At 42.6% G+C, this 15,463-nt stretch overlaps 1 protein-coding gene across 6 annotated transcripts; it reads right to left on the bottom strand.

The window, feature by feature from the left end:
* Positions 1 to 3,147: 3,147 nt before the first annotated feature.
* On the bottom strand, positions 3,148 to 14,955 carry LOC109897401 (tubulin monoglycylase TTLL3). 6 transcript variants are annotated; one of them, XM_031802265.1, is made up of 15 exons: positions 14,812 to 14,954; positions 13,903 to 14,116; positions 12,126 to 12,239; positions 11,828 to 11,931; positions 11,568 to 11,727; positions 11,415 to 11,464; positions 11,199 to 11,327; positions 10,966 to 11,080; positions 10,677 to 10,745; positions 10,337 to 10,529; positions 10,080 to 10,228; positions 9,676 to 9,919; positions 9,292 to 9,551; positions 3,989 to 4,164; positions 3,148 to 3,887 (listed from the first exon to the last, which is right to left on the bottom strand). In XM_031802265.1, the coding sequence occupies exons 2-15, from the start codon at positions 13,997 to 13,999 to the stop codon at positions 3,264 to 3,266; spliced, it is 2,484 nt and encodes an 827-aa protein (XP_031658125.1). In that variant the 5' UTR covers positions 14,000 to 14,116; positions 14,812 to 14,954; the 3' UTR covers positions 3,148 to 3,263. The 6 variants fall into 6 exon arrangements, with proteins under 6 accessions (XP_031658125.1, XP_020347490.1, XP_031658060.1 ...); XM_020491901.2 differs by having other exon boundaries at positions 10,626 to 10,745; positions 14,812 to 14,950; XM_031802200.1 differs by having other exon boundaries at positions 10,626 to 10,745; positions 11,199 to 11,464; positions 14,812 to 14,955.
* Positions 14,956 to 15,463: the final 508 nt, after the last annotated feature.

Genomic DNA, 15,463 nt, shown 5'->3' with positions numbered 1-15,463 from the left:
TTTGGCATTTGCCAGAGAACACCAAGATTGGCAAATTCGCCACTGGCCCGCCCGTTCCCCAGAACTGAATCCAATTGAGCACATCTAGGACATCATGTCTCGCTCCATCCACCACCAACGCCACGTTGCACCACAGACTGTCCAGGAGTTGGCGGATGCTTTAGTCCAGGTCTGGGAGGAGATCCCTCAGGAGACCATCCGCCACCTCATCAGGAGCATGCCCAGGCGTTGTAGGGAGGTCATACAGGCATGTGGAGGCCACACACTACTGAGCCTCATTTTGACTTGTTTTAAGGACATTACATCAAAGTTGGATCAGCCTGTAGTGTGGTTTTCACTTTAATTTTGAGTGTGACTCCAAATCCAGACCTCCATGGGTTGATACATTTGATTTCCATTGATAACAAAATCACACAAATTGTCAGCACATTCAACTATGTAAAGAAAAAAGTATTTAATAAGAATATTTCATTCATTCAGATCTAGGATGTGTTATTTTAGTGTTCCCTTTATTTTTTTGAGCAGTGTATTATCGAATAGATATTTGAAAAACACCTTGAGGATTGATTATAAAAAACGTTTGCCATGTTTCTGTCGATATTATCGATATAATTTGTCATTTTTGTCTGCGTTGTCGTGACCGCTATTTCCGGTGGATTCCTAGGCATAACGCATCAAACTGAGGTATTTGGATAAAAAAATATCTTTATGGAACAAAAGGAATATTTGCTGTCTAACTGGGAGTCCCGTGAGTGAAAACATCCAAAGCCCATCAAAGGTAAACGATTAATTTGATTGCTTTTCTGATTTTCGTGACCAAGTTACCTGCCGCTAGGTGTACATAATGTTTTGTTAGTATATCGATAAACTTACACAAACGCTTGTATTGTTTTCGCTGTAAAGCGAGGTTAATAGAATGTAACTGGCAGAATGGGTGTTGTATGTGGAGGATGAGGGCTGCAGTCGGTATCTCAGGGGAGAAAGAGGGCAAAGAGAGTTTTATAAATAAGCATCAACCAGTGGGTCTTGCAACGGATATACAGAGATGACCAGTTTACAGAGGAGTATAGAGTGCAGTGATGTGTCCTATAAGGAGCATTGGTGGCAAATCTGACGGCCGAATGGTAAAGAACATCTAGCCGCTTGAGAGCACCCTTACCTGCTGATCTATAAATGATGTCTCCGTAATCTAGCATGGATGGGTAGGATGGTTACCTGAATCAGGGTTAGTTTGGCAGCTGGGGTGAAAGAGGAGTGAGTACGATAGAGAAAACCAAGTCTAGATTTAACTTCATCCTGCAGCTTTGATATGTGCTAAGAGAAGGACAGTGCACCGTCTAGCCATACTCACAAGTACTTGTATGAGGTCAAGCTCTAAACCCTCAGAGTTAGTAATCACACCTGTGGGGAGAGGGGCATTCTTCTTACCAAACCACATGCCCTTTATTTGGAGGTGTTCAGAACAAGGTTAAGGGTAGAGAAAGCTTTTTGAACACTAAGAAATATTTGTTGTAGAGCATTAACACAACATCCAGGGAGGGGCCAGCTGAGTATAAAAGACTATCATCTGCATATAAATGGTTGAGAGAGCTTCCTACTGCTTGAGCTATGTTGTTGATGTAAATTGAGAAGAGTGTGGGGCCTAGGATCGAGCCTTGAGGTACTCCCTTGGTGACAGGCAGTAGCTGAGACAGCAGATTTTCTGACTTTATACACTGCACTCTTTGAGGTAGTTAGCAAACCAGGCCAAATTAGCCGGCTCACAAGAATGTAATGGTCTACATATCAATAGCTTTGGCAAAGTCAATAAAAATAGCATCACAACATTGCTTAGAATCAAGGGCAATGGTGACATCATTTAAGACCTTTAAGGTTTCAGTGACATCCAGATTGTTTTTCCAACACATGCCTATAACAGTCAGGTTCAGCTTGATCTCCCCCTTCAAATAAAAGGATGAACCGTGGCTGCCTTCCAAGCAATGGGAACCTCCCCAGAGAGGAGAGACAGGTTAAAAAGGTTGGGGATAGGCTTGGCGATGATAGGGGCAGCAACCTTAAAGAAGAAAGGGTCTAAACCATCTGTCCCAGATTTTTTTTTTTTGTCAAGTTTCAGGAGATCCTTTAGCACCTCGGACTCAGTGACTGCCTGCAGGGAGAAACTTTGTAGCGGGGCAGGGGAAAAAGAGGGAAAAGCATCGGGGAAAGTCGCATGAGAAGGGGTGGAAGATGAGGAAATGTTGGAAGGGCAAGGAGGCATGGCTGGGTCAAATAGGAATCCTGACTTAATGAAGTGGTGATTAAAGAGCTCAGCCAAGTGCTTCTTGTCAGTAACAACCACATCATCAACATTAAGGGACATGGGCAGCTGTGAGGTTTTATTCTCCAGGTCTTTAACCGTTTTCCAGAACTTTTTGGGGTTAGACCCACAGAGAGAGAACCGCTCCTTAAAGTAACTAACTATGGCCTTCCGGATAGCCTGAGTGCACTTATTTCTCATTTGCCTGAACGAGAGCCAGTCAGCATGAGTATGCGTGTGCTGAGCCTTTCTTCAAATGCAATTCTTGAGGTGGAGTAACTCTGCAAGATCACGGTCGAACCAGGGACTGAACCTGTTTTTAATTCTCATTTTCTTTATGGGTGCTAATACCCATACCCTTTATGTTTGTTAATACCACTGAAAATATAAAAAATAGACGGTCTGAGCCTCTTCGACAGAGGGGATCAAGCTGATTCTATACCATTTTACAGAGGCCAGTTCATGAAGGAAGGCTTGCTCATTAAAGTTTTTAAAAAAGCATTATGACAAATCAGGACAGGTCATTTAAATGAGCAGCCATTATGTACACAGGCTGTAAAACAGTGATCAATAAGGTCATAAAAAAAAACACCAGACTGATACCTATCAGGATTATTTGTGAGGATAACATCAAGGAGAATAGCCTTTTCTGGCTGTTTGTAGTCATACCTTTTGGGATTGGTAATAATCTGAGATATATTATGCATACAATATGATAACCATCTCAGATTTCAGTACAGAATAATACAAAATGCTCTGAGACCAGGTTGCCAAGTTGGACAAAAAGACTACAGCACACAGTTATCTAAATAAATCAGTATAAAGGGAATAACATACCAAGACTGAAAATCTAAGTGGATACAATACTGACTTTATTATGATGAGGTAGGCCTACAATGGCTGAGTGCAAAAAGACAGCTTTCAAAATCAGGCAGCAGTCAGTGAATGGTTCAATAACCGATCCATGTCACGAGCTCTTGTGAGTTCCTCTCCCTACACATGTGGTCCTGATCACCCTACGATGGAGGTTCTGTTGCCTGAAAAACTTCTGGAACCTGAACTCAGCATGTTGGACCAGAGGAGTGGGCACAAGCAGGGCACTGGGCTCCCTGTCTGGGTCTTGAAGGCTGATGACCTCCAAGGGAAGGACAGGGCCTTTGTAGATATCAGGGGTAGCAAAGGGGCGTGCTCGCCCTGACCAGGGCACAATAACCTGGGGTCTCCGCCAGCAGTCCATAGAGCGGGACTGGGCCCTGGGGGGCAGCTGGAGGGAGTCAACCAGGCCCAGACGCTGCAGCCTCCAGGGCTCCCCGGCCAGGGGCCTCTCAGTAGAAAGTGGGGTCTGGACTCTGAAGCCAGAGAAGGTAAGGTGTCGTACCTCAGACTTCAGACCCTTCTTAGAGGGGGCCAGCTTGGGTTTCTCTGCCACAGCCTCGTACTCCTGGCTTTGAGGAGGGCGTCTGGGCGCTGGTTGGTTGGTACGACCCTTAGAGGGTTTGGAGGCTTTTTGAGGAGGAGGGCGGGGCCGTCTGATCTGGGAGCCCTCAACAAGCAGGTTGACCCCTACATACTGAGGCACCTCCACTGCTGCCTATAGACAGAGACAGAGAGATGACATCTGTACAATCTCTTATTCAGGGGTACATTAAACTTCCCTTTCCTAACTTGAAGGCATACACAAACACACCTCACCTGTTTGTATATAAGCTGAAAGCCCCCAGTGTGTGCCCCTCGGTCCAACCGACGGTCCAGGACCACCCGTAGAGTGTCCTCCTGCACGGCTGCACACAGGCGTGTTGTCACTGCTGTAGAGGGGGCCATGGTGGGGCTGGCATTGATCTCTATCAGCCATGGCCTCAGGTCACGACCTTTGGAACAGAAGATGTCCCACCATATTAGTATCTACCTATTTATCCTGCTACTGGTCACTATTACTCCTGTTTACATGTACAGTGCCTTGCAAAAGTATTCAGACCCCTTGGATTTCTTCATTTTATTGTTACAAAGCGTGATTAATTTGTCTTTTTTTTTGTCAACAACAAAATACTCTGACAAAGTGGAAGAAAAATTTGTTTTTGTAAAAATATTTTTTTAATGAATAACTAAAGATTTTCAAGCAGATTAACTCATCCACTCAGGAACATTCATTGTCTTCTTTGTAAGCAACTCCTGTGTAGATTTGTGCTTTAAGTTATTGTCCTGCTGAAAGATGAATTCATCTCCCAGTGTCTGGTGGAAAGCAGACTGAACTTGGTTTTCCTCTAGGATTTTGCCAGTGCCCCTCACCATCCCATTCATTTTTTATTCTGAAAAATTAACGATTACAAGCATAACCATAACATGATGCCGCCACCACTATGCTTGAAAATATGGAGAGTGGTACTCAGTAACGTGTTGTATTGGACTTGCCCCAACACTTTGCATTGCCACATTTGTTGCAGTATTACTTTAGTGCCATGTTGCAAACAGGATGCATGTTTTAGAATATTTGTTATTCTGTTCAGGCTTCCTTCTTTTCACTCTGTCATTTAGTTTAGTAATGTGGAGTAACTACAATGTTGTTGATCCAACTCTGTAACTGTTTTAAAGTCACCATTGGCCTCATGGTGAAATCCCTGAGCAATTTCCTTCCTCTCCGGCAACTGAGTTAGGAAAGACGCTTGTATCTTTGTAGTGACTGGGTGTACTGATACACCATCCAAAGTGGAATTAAAAACTTCTCTATGCTTAAAAAGGGATCTTTTTTTTTTTACCCATCTACCAATAGGTGTTCTTCTTTGCGAAGCATTGGAAAACCTCTCTGGTCTTTGTTTGAATCTGTGTTTGAAATTCACTGCTTGACAGAGGGACCTTACAGATAATTGTATGTGTGGGCTACAGAGAGGAGGTAGTCATTCAACAATCAATGTTAAACACCATTATTGCACACAGAGTGAGTACATTGCAACTTATGTGACTTGTTAAGCAAATTTGTACTGAACTTATTTAGGCTTGCCATAATAAAGAGGCTGAATATTTATGACTCAATTAGAAAATGAAAAGCTGAAATGTCTTAAGACATACATATCTACCTCAAATACTCAAGTATCCCTGTACATTGTAAATGTGGTATTGGCACTGACCCTGTATTTAGCTTCCTCTCTTATCTTTGTTTTCTTTACCTTTGGAAAGTATTCACACCCCTTGACATTTCCACATTTTATTGTGTTACAGCCTGAATTTAAAATGGATTAAATTGTGATTTTTTTTGTCACTGGCTTACACAATACCCCATAATGTCAAATTGGAATGATTTTTTTTTCAAACAAATTCATTCAAATTGAAAAGCTGAAATAACTTCAGCCAATAAGTATTCAACCCCTTTGTTTGTGTTTTAGTTTGTTTTTCCAATGCCTCACAAAGAAGGGCACCTATTGTTAGATGGGTAAAAAACAAAAACAACATTGAGCATGGTGAAGTTATAAATTGAACACGTTGTATGGTGTATCAACACACCCAGTCACTACAAAGATACAGGCGTCCTTCCTAACTCAGTTGCCGGAGAGGAAGGAAATCGCTCAGGGATTTCACCATGAGGCCAATGGTGACTTTAAAACAGTTACAGAGTTTAATGACTGTGATAGGAGAAAACTGAGAATGGATCAACAACATTGTCAATTAGGTTACTATTGTGGAGTAACCACAGAGTGAAGAGAAACATGAATCATGTTTGCAACAAGACACTAAAGTAATACTGCAAAAATAATTGGCAAGGCAATTCACTTTTTGTCCTGAATTCAAAGTGGTACAGTGCATTCGGAAAGTATTCAGACTCCTTGACTTTTTCCACAATGTGTTACATTACAGCATTATTCTAAAATTGTTAAAATATATATTTTTACTCATCAATCTACACACAATACCCCATAATGACAAAGGGAATAGTTTTTTTGACATTTTTGCTGTTTCCGTTGATCATCCTTGAGATGTTTCTACAACTTGGAGTCCATCTGTGGTAAATTCAATTGAATGGACATTATTTGGAAAGGCACACACCTGTCTATATAAGGTCCCACAGTTGGCAGTGCATGTCAGAGCAAAATCAAGCCATGAGGTTGAAGGAATTGTCCGTAGAGCTTTGAGACAGGATTGTGTCGAGGCACATATCTGCGGAAGCACCCCACCAGTCAGGCCTTTATGGGGGAGTTTCCAGACGGATGCCACTCCTCAGTAAAAAGCACATGACAGCCTGCTTGGAGCTGGCCAGAAGGCACCTAAAGGACTCTGACCATGAGAAACAAGATTCTCTGGTCTGATGAAACCAAGATTGAACTCTTTGGCATGAATGCCAAGCGTCACGTCTGGAGGAAACCTGGCACCATCCCATCGGTGAAGCATGGAGGTGGCAGCATCATACTGTGGGGATGTTTTTCAGTGGCAGGGACTGGGAGACAAGTCAGGATTGAGAGAAAGATGAACGGAGCAAAGTACAGAGATCCTTGATGAAAACCTGCTCCGGAGCGCTCAGGACCTCAGACTGGGGACAACACAGGAGTGGCTTCGGGAAAAGACTCTGGATGTCCTTGAGTGGCCCAGCCAGAGCCCGGACTTGAACCCAATTCGAAATCTCTGGAGAGATCTGAAAATAGTTGTGCAGCAATGTTCCCCGTCCAACCTGACAGAGCTTGAGAGGATCTGCCGAGAAGAATGGAATAAACTCCCCAAATACAGGTTTGTCAAGCTTGTAGTGCCATACCCAAGAACATTTCAGGCTGTAATCGCTGACAAAGGTGCTTCAACTAAGTAATGAGTAAACGGTCTGAATACTTACAGTTGAAGTCAGAAGTTTACAAACACTTAGGTTGGAGTCATTAACTTGTTTTTTGACCACTCCACACATGTCCTGTTAAAAACTAGTCTACTTTGAGTAGTTTTGGAGGTGTACCTGTGGATGTATTTCAAGGCCTACCTTCAAACTCTGTGCCTCCTTGCTTGAAGGTACCACGTTCATCTGCACAAACAATAGTATGCAAGTATAAACACCATGGGACCATGCAGCAGTCATACCGCTCAGGAAGGAGACGCATTCTGTCTCCTAGAGATGAACGCACTTTGGTGAGAAAAGTGCAAATCAATCAGAACAACAGCAAAAGACCCTGTGAAGATACTGGAGGAAACCGGTACAAAAGTATCTATATCCACAGTAAAACGAGTCCTATATCGACATAACCTGAAAGGCCGCTCAGCAAGGAAGAAGTCACTGCGCCAACACCGCCATAAAAAAGTCAGACTACGGTTTGAAACTGCACATGGGGACAAAGATCGTATTTTGGGGGGGGAAATGTCCTCTGGTCTGATGAGACATCAGTCAGGAAGTTAAAGCTTGGTCGCAAATGGGTCTTCCAAATGGACAATGACCCCAAGCACACTTCCACATTTGTGGAAAAATGGCTTAAGGACAACAAAGTCAAGGTATTGGAGTGTCCAACACAAAGCCCTGACCTCAATCCTATAGAAAATGTGTGGGCAGAACTGAAAAATTGTGTGCGAGCAAGGAGGCCTATAAACCTGACTCAGTTACACCAGCTGTCAGAAGGAATGGGCCAAAATTCACCCAACTTAATGTGGGAAGCTTGTGGAAGGATGCCCGAAACGTTTGACCTAGGCAATGCTACCAAATACTAATTGAGTGTATGTATACTTCTAATCCACTGAGAATGTGATGAAAGAAATAAAAGCTGAAATAAATCATTCTACTATTATTCTGACATTTCACATTCTTAAAATAAAGTGGTGATCCTAACTGACCTAAAACAGGGAATTTTGAATAGGATTAAATGTCAGGAATTGTGAAAAACTAAGTTAGGATCACCACTTTAGTTTAAATGTATTTGGCTCAGGTGTATGTAAATCAGTTTTTATTTTAAATAAATGAACAAAAATGTCTAAACTCATTTTTGCTTTGTCATTATGGGTAATTGTGTGAAGTTTGAGGGGGAAAAAAAACTTTCATCCATTTTAGAGGCTGTAACGTAACAAAATGTGGAAAAAGTAAAGGGGTCTGAATACTTTCAGAATGCACTGTATGTTTGAGGCAAATCCAATACAACACATTACTGAGTACCACTCTCCATATTTTCAAGCATAGGGGTGGCTGCATGATGGGTATGCTTGTAATCGTTAAGGACTGGGGTATTTTTCATGATAAAAAAGAAACGGAATGGAGATAAAGCACAGGTAAAATCCTAGTGGAAAACCAGGTTCAGTCTGCTTTCCACCAGACACTGGGAAATTAATTCACCTTTCAGCAGGACAATTATCTAAAACACAAGGCCAAATCTACACTGGAGTTGCTTACCTAGAAGACCGTGAATGTTCCTGAGTGGTCACAGTTACAGTTTTGACTTAAATCTATGACAATACCTGAAAATGGTTGTTTAATAATGATCAACAACCAATTTGCCAGAGCTTAAAGAATTCTTAAAAGAATAATGGGGAAATGTTGCACAATGTGTGGAATGCTCTTAGAGACTTACCCAGAGAGACTCACAGCTGTAAGGTTCTTCTATAAAGTATTGACTCAGGGGTGTGAATACTTATGTAAATTAGATCTTTTTTTGTATTTAATTTTCAATAAATTTGCTAACATTTTGAAAAACATGTTGTCACTGCCATTATGGGGTATTATGAGTAGATGGGTGAGATTTAAAAAAAATATTTAATCCATTTAGAATTCAGGCTGTAACACAACAAAATGTGGAATAAGTCAATGGGTATGAATACTTTCCGAAGGCACCGTGTATATATATATATATATATATATATATAAATAAATACAATTTTATTTTTATTTTGTATTTTTTAAATAAGTTATACTATTTTGATATTAATTGATTACTGCACTTTTGGGTAGAGCTTGCAAGTTAAGCATTTCACTGTACTTGTGGATGTGACAATAAAACTTGAACTTCACTGCCATTAACAACAAATACTGATGCCACTGACATCATTCACACCTAGCATGAAGTCGGCTCCGTAGAGTTCAAAGCTCCCTCGGCGTGACTCCACCAGGTCTTGGGCAGTCTGCAGGGCGTGGACCACAGCCTTCTTCATCCCTGGGACCACCACAGACCACCACTGTGCTGCTCGGCCCTGTCCAGACAGGAAGGCCCGGAACTGGTCACATGACCACATGTTGTCCTCAGGCACCTCTGGGTGACGCTGCTGGGAGGGCTGAAAGTGCTTCTGTATGGAGTTGTTACACAGGTGGATAGAACTGGAAGAAGGGGGATATAGAGGGGAACAAGAGAGATAAGACCATAGGAAATTAGCAACAAGGTGAAATGTGGAATCAACATGGTAAAATGCCAATAACAACAGGGTAAAAATGTCCCCCTTACCTGTCTAGTGTCTCAACTGAGTATGGCTGGGTGGAGAAGCGTAGGTAGCACTTCTTATAAAACCAGACAGTGAGAGGGTTCCAGTCAGTCACCAGGAACCACTGGCGGAGGTCGAACTTGGTACCGTGGACCAGCAGGGGGCGCTCCAGGTACTTCTGCACCACCCACTTACTGTCCTTGATCAGGGCTGGGTCACTGTCCACCAGCCTCAGGATGTCATCCAGCCGCTTGGCACACATGATGCCTACACAGGTGGAGGGACATGGAAGAGACACAAAAACAAAGTTAGTGTAAGCCTACACTATAAGCAGCATTAAATAAATATTATAGGTAAATACAGCATGAGGATAGAGTTAAATAAATTACTACTACACTTGTCTCTTTTTCCCCCTCTTGGAACTCACCTCTGCCCCGGGACTTGGCCCCAGGTTTGACTATCCAGATGTTGTGGATGCCATCTGTGTCTAGCTGTGGATTGACATCACGAAGCTTCCGCAACATAGCCTGACAGCTGTTCAAATAGTGAAAAGTCTCCTCTATCTCTACACCATCACTGAGAGAGAGGGAGAGAGTGAAAAGTGCCACTGAGATACACTGACAAAGAGATGCGTGTACTGACATGACAGAGACACAAAATGATCATACTATATGGAGTACTCACTGGACAACCAGGTAGTAATTGTGGATGAACTCCAGCCACTCTTGTTCTGTTAGGGATGGTGGTGTTTCCAAGGCAATGTCTATGTCATTGTGTTCCAAGCTGTCCAGGAAGTCCTGGCAAACTTTTAGTGCACTGTCAATCATTCTGGAGGCCACCAATGACATGGCTCGACGCTTGCATGCTTTTTTCTGACCTAAGGGATTGGACAAGACAATGAAGCCTGTAGCTCTGTTTGACCTAAATTGGGGGGATTGAGGGGGTATGCCTCTTTTTGTGAGGAATACCTTACTTTGACATGATTGGTGAGTTGATCCAGCTGTGCCACCTCCCTCTCCCTCACCTCGCTCACCCCGAATCCTCTCCACAACACACTGTATAAGGCTGGTGCATGCTGTCCTCCTGTAGTCCTCTATAGAGAGAGACAGAGAGGGAGAAATAAAGCAAGTCAGATAGAGGTTGCCACAGGAAGGTTGCCCCCCCACACCTAAAAGTATGGAAAATGAAAGGGAAGGAGAGGCAGTACTGTAAATCCCCCTAAGACTATAGAAGTGAGGCATTCCGATAGAGGGGGGGAGGAAATAGGCAGATCAGAACGCGTGGTGCGGAAAGAGACTGGTGAGGATTCTGACCGATAAAGGCATGTTTCTCATCCTCTGCCCCCAGCCTATAGCAGCGTGGGAAGAAGGAGTCAAGGTCTGCAGCATCAAACCAACGCAGGTTCCTTAGGTTCACACACAACCCAACCTGAGACAGAAATGAGAGAGAAGACAGGCATAGCCTGTGGTGAGTATAAAAATGATCAAAGACTGTGAAAAGGTAGAGTTCGTTAATTTCAGGGTCTCCCATGTGAAAGCCATCAAACCTTGGTGGTGAAGGTGCCTGCTTTGGCATAGTGATTGGTCATCTGTTCCTTTCGCAATGAGCGGTTGTCCACTGTCTCTCTACGCGTCGTCCAATAGAAATATGACGTTTCGTTCCTCACCATGCGAGACTGTAAGATAGATGGGCAGGGGAAAGACATAAAAACTGTGCCCCCCCCCCCCACCACACACACACACACACACTTCCGTTCTATTACCATTAGGTCATACATGTCATCTGGGTCTTCCTCTCTGTCGTCTGGGCTGTCTAAGCAGAGCATAGAGGGAGATTACAATCTAGGATTTAGGTTAATGGTCAATGATAGTTAGAATCAATTACTACAAGATTTGCAGTGGCCTTCCTGTCTCACCATTGTCATCATCACTGTCATCAGCATCATTCCCATCATCTCCACGGCACCGGCTCCAGTGCTGGTTTGGCCGAGGCAGGCGGCGCTCTACCCAACCCCTCGCCTTCAGGGCAGCCCGAACCACAGGGTATGGACCCTGTATGGAGAACACCATACGCATCTGAGAGAAAAAGACACACAGAGAGAGATATATATAAAATAGTATCTACATGACCTTAAGTATAACATATATAGAGGGTTGTCCTATTTTAGATTCTTACCTTTACAGCTTTGTCGACCAGTACTTTTGCTGTCCGCAGCCTCTCTGGGTTGATGATGGGCAGGTTGAGCAAGCTGCGCCTCACTCTTCCCTCACCTGGTGGTGCTGATATACACACATACATAAACACACAGCTCAGATACAGCGGTGGTAATAACCACTTTATAAGCTACGCATTCAAGTCAAACTGTATTCTCATCTACTGTTAGTTGATGGTACTGTTATAAGTGGTACCAAAGCCAAGTCCATGTTTAGTATGACTGGTTAGTCAGTGTTAAGTGTCTGAAGGTTTTGCTTACATGGTATTTGCTGTAGGCCCTTCTCTGTGGTGAGGTTCAGGAACATTTGAGTGTGTTGTTGGCATAGGGCTTTGCTCTGCTGGTCTTTACTGGGGTCTCTCTCTCCTAGAGGTTCTGAATATGAGGAGCGAAAACACAACTACATCCATCTACATGGGGTTTGGGGTACATATAGTAATACAGTGTTCTAGCAAAGGTGAGCAATGTTCTGTATTCAGTCACACCAATACACGTTGCTGTGACAATGACGTTGAACAGTTAGCAGAATCTACTAACAAGTAAGTAACATGACATACTAGACGCATTTAAGGGGAAAAACATAAGAACATCATTACATCCCCATGTAGGCCTAATGCAGATAAATATGCCATGAAGTTCACAAACCCTTGGGAGTGTAATTGAAGCCTATACCTTGACTTCTTCTGCCCAGCATCGAAAGAGCAAACACACTGCATTTTAATGCCTGGCCTCTGTATTCAAACATTTGATAATCTAACATTTAACGTGGGACCTCATGACTTATTCAACACTCTTCATACACTACCGTTCAAAAGTTTGGGGTCACTTAAAAATGCCCTTGTTTTTGAAAGAAAAGCTATTTTTTTGTCCATTAAAATAACATCAAATTGATCAGAAATACAGTGTAGACATTGCTAATGTTGTAAATGACTATTGTAGCTGTAAACCGCTTGTTTTTTCTGGAATATCTACATAGGCGTACAGAGGCCCATTATCAGCGACCATCACTCCTGTGTTCCAATGGCATGTTTGTGTTAGCTAATCCAAGTTTATCATTTTAAAAGGCTAATTGATCATTAGAAAACACTTTTGCAATTATGTTAGCACAGCTGAAAACTGATTTCTGGTTAAATAAGCAATTAAACTGGCCTTCTTTAAACTAGTTGAGTATCTGGAGCATCAGCATTTGTGGGTTCAATTACAGGCTCAAAATGGCCAGAAACAAATAGCCTCCTGAAACTCGTCAGTCTATTCTTGTTCTGAGAAATGAAGGCTATTCCATGTGAGAAATTGCCAAGAAACTGAAGATCTCGTACAACGCTGTGTACTACTCGTTTCACAGAACAACGCAAACTGACACTAACCAGAATAGAAAGAGGAGTGGGAGGCCCCGGTGCACAACTGAGCAAGAGGACAAGTACATCAGAGTGTCTAGTTTGAGAAACAGACGCCTCACAGGTCCTCAACTGGCAGCTTCATTAAATAGTACCAGCAAAACACCAGTCTCAACATCAACAGTGAAGAGGTGATTGCTGGCCTTCCAGGCAGAGTTGCAAAGAAAATGCCATTTTGAGCCTGTAATTGAACCTAGAAATGCTGATGCTCCAGACACACAACCATTCTAAAGAAGGCCAGTTTTATTGCCTCTTTAATCAGAAAAACAGTTTTCATCTGTACTAACATAATTGCAAAAGGGTTTTCTAATGATCAATTAGCCTTTTAAAATGATAAACTTGGATTAGCTAACACAACGTGCCATTGGAACACAGGAGTGATGGTTGCTGATAATGGGCCTCTGTACGCCTATGTAGATATTCCTTCTTTTTTAAATTTGCCGTTTCCAGCTACAATGGTCATATACAACATTACAATGTCTACACTGTACTTCTGATCAATGTTATGTTATTTTAAATGGACAAATGTGCTTTTCTTTAAAAAACAAGGACATTTCTAAGTGACCCCAAACTTTTGAACGGTAGTGTATATACATTCGTTCCTTGTCTTTGGCTGACAGATGATTACAGCTGGCTTCCCTCACCACTGTCAATGCACGGTGTTGGGCTTCCATCAGCTCCCCGATCTCCCTCCTCACTCTGCCCCGGCTGGACACACTTTGGGGGCTTGGGGGCCTCCATAGAGACACTGGCCTTCACTGGCCAAGGGACCCCTGATCTCTACTCCCTATATCATGTCTCTAGCTGTGCTCTTCTTTTAAGTTGTTGCTGTTTGGCTTGATCAGTTCACCATAGTAACTGTAAAAATTATTCACAAGTTATTGTGAGGTTTCAATTAAGGATAACTATAATATCCAATGCATGATTACAAGCACATGTCATATCTGTGCAAATGTTTACATTCACCGTTTATCCTAATGCTAGACCGTTTATTGTAGCATGCACTGTGTGTCCTGTTAGTGCTGTGGGTTGTTATTAGATGCAGTGAACTATAAAGTGGATCAAATAGCTGAGCAGAGACAGCTTGGCTACACCTGTCACGTTTCTTACACCCTGGACAGGGCAGTGTTACACCTAACTTGCTACCTTCTTCAGACAGTGGAGCACTGGCCTCGTTCTAAATAGCTTAGCTATAGGATATCTGTGACATTCACAGAACAACACAACAGGAGGATACTTTAGCTAAGGGACTGACCAAAAATCCTCAATGACAAAAAATAACATTGCCATTGACCAGGCAAACACAAAAATAGACTACCTCTTTCTCATACCAACACTTCCGTATTCGTGATTTTGCTGTTCGTTTACAAGACACCCACGCTTCTAAATACACCTGCATCGACTGCACTGACTGTGACGCCACAATGATCAAAGTGATTGCACGACTGCGCATAACATTTTCCCAGGAATACATTTCGCAAGTTCTCTGCTTATGCGGTGGGGGGACTGTTTGTCATACAGCGATTTCTAGGGTATAGGTCTAATTCACTCACCTCATCGGATGTGGTGCGTTCTCCAGTTTGCAGGGTCGCACCTGCGCAATCTTCACATTGCCATTTCTCTCTGCTGCCTGTTTAGTGTCTCCATACCAACGGTGAATAGGACCGAAATGTGAAGAGTTTTGACTAGAAGGGATACATTTTATGTCAGAATTGACCAGAATTGACTTTTAGTTGCAGGTTAAGAGAATTTACGCTGCAGGCTAGGATAATTAAGTTTAGGAAAATTATTAGGGTTAGCTAAAATGAACAAAAATGCAACTGTAGACGTCAATTTGACATAAACTGTAGCCCTTCTAGCCATGGCCCACGCTAAGGCAGTGGGAGGGCTAGGTTACATAGGCAAACGTTTTGCGCAAAGCAAAATACATGCAGTGTATTTTGGATATTTCATTCATTCAGATGAAATTACCTCAATACATCATTAAATTAAATGTACTGCACGACCCTGCTTGTCTCATCACGAGTGGTTAATTAATCTATGGAAATCTAGAAAGTAAGAACTGATATTTCTGATGCGTAGCATTCTGCTCTTGAAAGGTTGTTGGATTGTCTATAGTGAACAAAAAACCGCTTGTTACAATGTTGCACTATTTTAAACTGTAGAAAAACGTGTCAGATTTTGATGTATGCTTATGACCACTAG

The sequence above is a fragment of the Oncorhynchus kisutch genome, linkage group LG1 (genome assembly GCF_002021735.2).
Source record: "Oncorhynchus kisutch isolate 150728-3 linkage group LG1, Okis_V2, whole genome shotgun sequence".
Classification (NCBI taxonomy): Eukaryota; Metazoa; Chordata; class Actinopteri; order Salmoniformes; family Salmonidae; genus Oncorhynchus; species Oncorhynchus kisutch.
Note: the sequence above shows the minus strand (reverse complement) of the source record. Positions and strands in the feature narration are given on the sequence as shown.